The sequence below is a fragment of the Aedes albopictus genome, chromosome 1, assembly GCF_035046485.1.
Source record: "Aedes albopictus strain Foshan chromosome 1, AalbF5, whole genome shotgun sequence".
NCBI classification, from domain to species: domain Eukaryota; kingdom Metazoa; phylum Arthropoda; class Insecta; order Diptera; family Culicidae; genus Aedes; species Aedes albopictus.
In genome coordinates, this window is record NC_085136.1 from 114,655,314 (window position 1) to 114,663,959 (window position 8,646).

The window sequence follows — 8,646 nt, forward strand, 5'->3', positions numbered from 1 at the left end:
CAGAATTATTCCAAAAATGCATGGAATCAATGTTAGGAGACTTTCCGTGGCTCATTGTATTTATCGACGACATACTGATTTTTGCACCAGACAAAGAAACTTTGAATCGAAGAATTGTTTTATTGGAGGACAGATTGAAGAAATACAATGTAGCGCTAAACGATCAGAAAACCGTAAAATGTGCAGATGAATTGGATTTTTTGGGATTTCATCTATCAGCTAAAGGCGTCAGCATTTCCCGCGATAAAATAGAAGCAATTTCTAGATTTCGGCCACCGCAGTCTGCAGAAGAAGTCCGAAGTTTTCTGGGGCTGATTACGTTCGTGGGACGTCACATTCCTCACCTTTCCACGTTGTGCAGTTCTCTGAATGCACTTACAAGAAAAGGACAGAAGTTTGAATGGACCAAAGTTCATCAAAATTCATTCGAAACTTTGAAAAATGCTCTGGCTAAAGTTGAAACGTTGGCATATTTCGATCCAAACTTGGAAACTTTTCTAGTTGCCGACGCAAGTCCAACGGGTCTTGGAGCAGTGTTATATCAAAAAGGACTTGACGGCGTTCTGAAAGTAATAAGCTACGCATCGAAGGCACTCTCTGAAGTTGAACGTCGATACGCCCAGACAGAAAGGGAAGCCCTCGCCTTAGTATGGGCTCCTGAAAAGTTTCACTTTTATCTTTATGGAAAGTTCTTCTGGCTGATAACCGACCATAAACCGTTAGTGACTATTTTTGGAGAAAAATCAAAACCTAGCGCCAGGATTGAGAGGTGGAGACTGCGTTTGATGTCGTATGACTATTCAGTCATTTACGAACCAGGAAAGGGCAATATTGCGGATCCTTTGTCAAGACTTTGTCGGGAAATACCAGAATGCTATGGAAGCTATGATGAGGAAAGTGAAAGAATAGTACGGATGGTGTCTACTGATGTTTGTCCTGTGGCTGTTTCACTTATGGAGATTATGGAAGCAACCAGGAATGACATTGAATTATCGGAACTCATTCGCTGGCTACCGTACCCGAAGAAAAGGTGGCCAAAAACTCTTATGCGGTACAAACCAATTGCAAGCGATCTTTCAACAGATGGAGGTATTGTTTTGAAAAATAAGAAGATCATTGTACCAAAATCTTTGCAAATGCATATTTTGAAACTGGCTCATGAACCTCATCTAGGTATGGTTAAAGTTATTATATTTTTATATTATGAAATTTGTACGCGATATAAGTTTATCTCACATTCATTATTTATTAGGTATCGTTGCGATGAAGAAAAGATTGAGGGAAAAGGTATGGTGGGTCCGAATCGATTTCATGGTGGAAACTTTCGTAAAAGGGTGCAACGGTTGCTTGCTTGTCTCACAGCCCGAAACTGAGCCGATGGTTAGAACACCATTGCCAGCAGGACCATGGCAGAAATTAGCGTTAGACTTCACAGAGGTCACAAACGGTATACATCTTCTTGTTGTTGTTGATTATTTCTCAAGATTTCCGGAAATTGAAATAATGACAACCATAACAGCAAAAGCGACAATATTCAAATTACGAACGATCTTCGCTCGATTTGGATTCCCTTGCGAAGTCATATGTGACAACGGACCTCCATTTGGATCAGAAGAATTTGTCAGCTTTTGTAAAGCGTCTGGTATAAATCTCAAGCATTCTGTACCATACGCTCCATTCCAGAATGGGTTGGTGGAACGTTACAATCGAACACTCTTGAAGTCCGTCAAAATAAGTGTTGCACAAGGAAGAGACTGGAAGAGCGATCTGTATGATTTCTTGTTAGCTTATAGGAACACGCCGCATTCTATTACTAATGAAACCCCAGCGAAATTGATGTTTGGTCATAATTTGAAGGATAAGCTACCAGATTATTCGGATAGTACGGAGCAAGGATCAAGAAATAATATGATGAAAACAGATACAGACAAGAAGGAGAAGGGTAGGATCTATGGAGATAATATTAGAATAACTAGCCACAGAAGTCCAATGTCGCGACTGTTCGTGTGACTAACATCTAGTTTGCCTCGCCCTTACAGCGTCACTAGCGGTACTAGAAGTGTCAAATAAATTTTGTTTATCAAAACAAAAGATCCTCTATAAGATGGACACTTAAAAATAGTCAATTATAACAATTAAAGTTACTAAAATAATTAATTAGGAAAAGTGACTACAGCGCCATTGGAGTTCTAGTGTATTTCTATTGAGATAATAGAAGACGAGCTAAGCATTCAACGATTGATATAGGAGACCACGTGGTAGTGAAGAATTTCTTGAAACGTAGCAAGCTAACGCCAACATTCGACCCTCAACCATACATAGTTACAAAGAAGAACGGAACCCGTCTTACCGTGAAAAATTTGGAAACCGGAATGGAGTACGACAGACACATCAACCATACAAAATGTTTAACTTGTAGCAGCCCATTCTTCAACCTTGAACAACCAACCTTAGTTTTCGATAAAATGGTAAATCCAGATCAAATAACATCAAGAAATTATCCAGCACAAGCTAAAGATGGGGAATCGGCTGATTCGACGTCTACAGGACCAGTGAGAACTAGAAGACATCGTGAAGCTCGCAAACCAGAATATTTCAAAGATTATTTACTATATAAATGTAATAGAATGTAGTAGAACTGTTCAAAGATAATTGAATACAATATAACTAATTTAAAAATTAGAAAGAAGGAGAGATGTAGTATTGTAGTAGGCTAATGGAACATGAATTAATCAAAGTAGGAGCTGGAATAAAACATTCATTCATTGTTGTGACTTTCACTGTATCAGTCCTGTTTCATTTACTGTCCGGATCCGAACACCTGGGACCAAGCCGAGGACTCGCTATTCTACATCCTCCAGAACCGCTCTGCACTCCTCGTCGAACCAATCGTTTCGTCGACTCTGTTCTATGTACCCGATAGTGCTATCGGCTGCGATGTTGATGGCTGCTTTCACTGTACTCCAGCAGTCCTCTAGAGGGGCCACATCAAGCACACCCTCGTCCGGCAACGTTGCCTCGTTGCGTATGCGGTGGTGACATCCGGTTGCTTCAGTCGCTCTAGATCGTACCGGGGCGGTCTCCGGTACTGTACATTGTTAATAACGGAGAGTTTTGGGCGCAGTTTAACTATCACCAGGTAGTGATCAGAGTCGATATTAGCGATATAAGCGCCTGACGTCGATAATATCGGAGAAGTGCCGTCCATCAATCAGAACGTGGTCGATTTGCGATTCCGTTTATTGTGGTGATCTCCAGGTGTAACGATACGGGAGGCTGTGCTGGAAGAAGGTGCTACGAATGACCATGTTCTTGGAGGCGGCGAAATCGATGAGGCGTAGGCCATTTTCGTTCGTCAGCTGGTGGGCGCTGAACTTTCCAATCGTCGGTCTGAATTCCTCCTCCTGGCCTAGCTGAGTTTAGGTCCCCTATGATGAGCTTGACGTCGTGGTTTGGGCAGCGGTCGTACTCGTGTTCGAGCTGCTCGTAAAATGCGTCTTTGTCATCATCAGAGCTTCCAGAGTGAGGGATGTGCACGTTTATTACGCTGATTCTTTCGTCGATCGGCAACCAACCGACCAAGCGCTTCTGCATGTCGCCCATCACTATAAAAGCTATTTACAGCTCCCGTGTGTTGTTACAACTCTGGTAGATAGTATGATTATCTCTTAGATCCTGTCCAACACACCTCCTGGAGCGCTACGATTCCGAGCCCGCGGTCCTTCAGTATATCGGCGAGTATGTGGGTGCTCCCACATACCGAGCTTCCAATCGCAAGTGCTTTTCGTCGCTGTGGTCGTCGCCATTGGTATCGGTTCGCATCCCAACAAACATTTTTGCTGTATAAGAGTGGAGCAAAGCACTCTTAAGCAAACTTTAGCTTAAGAAACTGTTATTCAGCTACTTCTGTTTCTTGGAATTCTTCTCTTGTTGATTTTTCGATGCTAGTCTTTTTACGGCTGGCTCGCAGGTGTGTGCGGTGGACGCGTCGTGGCTCGAGTCGGTTCCGAATTTTTCGCTTCCCGTCGGCGCTAGTTCCCAATACACTTTTAGTGGATAATAAATATTTTTTTTTTGCATTAACACAAAAGAGTGAAAAATGTTAGTTCGGGCTCGCCGGTCGAGGAAAAATCCGGGCGCCGACTAGTGAGTCGCGTTCAGTGTATTTCTGTGTGGAATAGACTAAGGGTCTCTGCTCCCTAGTGGAGTGGAGACGCGCGATATAATTTTCCTTTTGGCTAGTTTTTGCGTCGAAAAGTGGTCGGTTGTTAACGGCGGTTTGTGTATATTGATCCATTGTCAAATCATATCACCAACCATAGGTGACTCCCGGACTGACAATGTACCTTACCCTACTAACAAAAAAATCCTTCCTGAGACAAACGCAGCTATTCGCGGTCTTTTTAACAACGTTTGTCTTACTAACATTCCCTCCCATCCTCGATGACCGTAAGGACGTGGCCGGCGCCGTTATTGACCTTATTAAAGTTGAGAGCTCTCGAACTGTGTACATTGAGGTAGTAAGCTAGTCCCAAGCCCTATTCATTGGTTCCTTGTGCAATTTCGATTGCTCTGGTCAATCACGGAGTAGCAACTACGAATTGTGCGGTCATCTATGCTCATGCTCTGCTCATGCTCATGCTCATGCTAGTCTTTTTACGGCTGGCTCGCAGGGCCTGACACCAACCCACTAAGCCAGGAAGCTGGGCTTACCTTTCCGGAAGCTACGGGTTCTGCATTGGCATTTTCTCCAACTACAGTGCTAAATAGCTAGGCTCAAGCGCCAGTCTTCGCCGGGGGTGGTGTTTTCAATGGGCACCCAGGAGATAATATTTTACCTGAGCTTCCATCCTCACTCTCTTGGTACCCAATGCAATGGTTTTTCCTGTCGTTTGATTCAACGACGGTAGTTTGATATACAGCGGTGTGCGTAGGCAATCGCCCTCAGAAAGCGTTCCCATTTGGAGAAGTTTTCCCAACAAATTGCTTCCTCGGTGGAGCCACCAATTCCTTCTACGAGATTTCTTCAGCCCCCCGCTGCCGAAAGATATAGGAAATTTGGCTCTCGAAACCAGCTGGATTCAACGTCATTGGCTGGAATTTTCCCCCACTTGGTGGCTTTATCGGCTGCGTAGGGACACATCTTCATTCTGTTGCCACCGTTTAGCTCAGGATCTCTCCTACTCGACATGCCACGAATGGTCGATATCTGCAGTGTTGTGATTTAGTCCACGATAAAACCTCATCACGCACTGCAAGATATTATATGACGCTTCCTAGGAGCAACTCCATCCAGTCGTAGGTCTGTGGCGAACGCAAGGTCTTCCTGAGGTAGCCAGAGAAAGCCAAGAATTCGCTTGGCTTCTTGCTCTCCATCGATCCATGTTTGATCACCTTTGGTTGCTGCTGCTTTGCTTCTCTAACCCATTCCAATAGTGTTAAGGATAAGGAGTTCTAATGACAATTACGGATTTCGAATCCCCTACGAGCGTAAACCTCTTTAACTACCAGCGCAACCTTTATCGCTTCTGCTTCCGTATCGAAGCTATCGAGGTAGTTATCCACGTGATGTCTTTTGATAATGGTTTGTTCTTTCGCATTGAGACTTTTAATAACTTGCACTTGATAGGGAGAACACGTGGCTCCGAAACTGCTAACGTCCATCACGAATGTTTTAACCTTCGAGGACGCGCGCCATCAAGCAACCGAAACTGCACCGCGCTCGCGTTGTATACAACGAGCGAGGTTTTTTTGGCGGTGTTGTACTTTTTACAACAGCGCGCGCGCTGAAGGGTTAATAGACTCCGACGAATGTTCGCGAATGTTGGTTTGTGTGCATCTGCTCATCGAATCCCAAACATCTGTTTAGGATCTCCACAAACAGATGTGGCGTTTGATCAGATCTTGTAGTTGCTGGTTCGAAGTACGATCCCCTTTTGTCACACAAATATCGACCTTTCTCAACTCCCTCTCCGCTATCCCAAACTTTTTGTATGGGTGTCACGTTTCACCAACCTACCTCCCCCTACAAGCGTGACGTAATTGCGCATACTGCCGCCCCAGTTCACCGTATTTTAGAGTGTGCTTCGACAGTTTCACTTCCTATGATCGCATAACTGTGCCATATGAATAGGAAATCAAGGCAAATATGGGACTGATATGCGATCATGGACAATACAAATTGGCGACATTACTTAACATAGGAAATCGCCCAACCTCCATGGTATCTGCTAGAGAGGAAGTGTTAGACATAACGTTTTGCTCTAGTAGAATTAGTCACGAGCTGACTAATTTCTTGAAACAAAACACGGTCTGTTCTGTTGTATTTACAGTAAACCAACTAATGAAAAACGAGTTTTTTTCATTCTCTACACTTTTACAGAGATGTTAGGAGAGATATTTTGGCGTTAAGGCACGCCGTAAACAAACAACAAGAATCTTTATCAGAATATCGCTTCATATTTTTTGAACACTTGAATGTTACTTCGCAAACCTTGCGTTTAAGAAATCCCTAGTCAACTAAATTTCATGGATATTCACCACCCATTGACACTCCAAGTGATTTAGATGATGCCGTTGATACTACAACGGCCTTTATAATGGAATCTTTTGAAGAAGTTTATCCTCTGCGGTCTGTGAATTGTGAAGATCACAAGAGGAATCCCTTGGAAGAACTCTAATCTGGAAAATCTCAGGAAACAATGTAGAAAAAGTTGGAACAGACGACGTTCGGCTGGATCGAAGGCTTTCAGGACGGCTCGCAAGGCCTACCAGACAGCTCTTCGGTCTGCTGAACGATTCGGCTGGAAAAACCTTTGTACCAATGTTTCCAGTTTGAGTGAAGTCAGTCGATAGAACAAAATCCTTGAGAATTCTAAGGATTTCCGATTGAACAAACTTCGTTTACCAAATGGCGATTTTACTTCCTCTGATAATTGATTTGTCTTTATTTAAGAGACTTTCAGCCCTTGGCTTCCTCTGATGAGGAAGTTCTGGAATGCTTATTTAGCACACATTACCATGTGTGAATATTAAATCTTTGGATGAACCTGATGCCTTTTCTTGTAGCTGCTACACTTCCGATTTTCTGAGTGCTGCACTATCTTGAGCGGTGCAGAAAAAGTGCTACACCGGTGCAGCACGAAAATCAAAAACGAACGTTTTCGGTGCAAAAGTGCTGTACCGGTGAAGCACCACCGCAAAAACGAAAACGACATTAGATATCGAAGGTGCCTTTGACAACGTGCTTTCCGATGCCATATTGGAAGCCGCACGGGGTCATGGTATATCTCCAATGATTTCAAATTAGATTTACCAAATGCCTAAAACCGACATCTCTTTTCGACATTACGTCAAGCGGCGAAAAGGAAATTAAGTGTTTGTGGATGCCTCCAAGGGGGAGTCTTATCGCCACTTTGGCAGCATCCATTTATTACGTAACGCTAAAATCGACAATTTTTGACCCCCCCTCCCCCCTCCGTAACGCTTTTTTTGTATGAAAACCCTAAAATTTGTGTATGGGCCGTAACGCTCAGCTGTACTCCCCCCTCCCCCTAGAGCGTTACGTAATTTGTGGATGGCGCCTTTTGTGGAATCTCGTAGCAGATACGCTATTGAGGCAACTCAGTAATAGCGGGTTACCTGCTTATGGTTTTGCCGACGACTACCTAACATTGCTAGTCGATATGTGCATCAGCAGACGAGTAGGTTAGCAATAACTAGTACAAACTACTTACTCTTGATACTTTGGCGAACACACGATGGCAATCGCCTCCTCCAGCATCATCTGGTAGGAACAGTGCGTGTGCAAATCCACCGACGACAGGAACGCCGTCTGACTCGGATGCGTATGGATCCACCCGAGCGTAATCAGATTGTGCTGATCCTGGTAGTTGAAGATGTCCTCCTCGTTCATCGTAGTGCAACTGTCCGAGGTACCTCGCTGCTTCGGAACGATCACGTGCGTAATAAGGAGTCTGTTTTGTGCCAAGCGGCCCGCCAGGATGCCACAGGTTTCCACGTTGCTCGTGGTATTGTGGGAGGCCAGAGCAAGGAATTTGGCCATCGTGTTGGTAGGGACTATCACAGAGCGCAGACTGCCCGCTTGGACCGAAGTGGGCGAAGGTTTGAGCGTCCGGTCGAACGCTGGCTTCGGGAATGGTTTAGTGTCTGGCAGAAGCAATCCGCCACCGGACGAGCGATTGGGATCCGTTGGGAAATCATTCGGATAGAGGACCCGATCCAGCATGCCCGGATCGACTAGCATGGAGGGCGGTAGCGAGGGCGCACTCGGCTCTGGCAGGTTGACGGGTGGCGCTGCTTTGGCCCTGTCTCTTTCCTCTCGCAGGCGTTTCTCTTCCTGCTCTTTTTCCAAGCGTTTCGCTTCCAGAAACTGCTGGTACTCCTTAGTGTACGTTTCCTTAAGTTTTAGCTTTAGCTTCTCGGCGATCGGAAGAACCTCCTTCAGTTTTTTCTTATTCTGCATTTTGACATCAGCAGAAACAGTTTTATACTCGGGATGAGTCAGAATTTTCTCCACAAACAGAGTTATAAACCTAATGTACAGTATATAAGCGGCATCGATGTTTCCCTCTTGCATGTAAACATTGGCCATGCGAACCATTTCCAGGCCCGATCTGTAGTACC

The 8,646-nt window shown here is 44.5% G+C and overlaps 1 protein-coding gene across 1 annotated transcript in view; it reads right to left on the reverse strand.

The window, feature by feature from the left end:
• Nucleotides 1-7,677: 7,677 nt before the first annotated feature.
• Nucleotides 7,678-8,646, reverse strand: part of LOC134289046 (STAM-binding protein-like) — a 1,746-nt gene continuing 777 nt past the window's right edge. Inside the window, exon 2 of the mRNA XM_062855050.1 lies at nt 7,678-8,644. Coding sequence (XP_062711034.1) covers nt 7,733-8,644 — 912 coding nt within the window. The 3' untranslated portion in view covers nt 7,678-7,732. The remainder of the gene's footprint in view (nt 8,645-8,646) is intronic.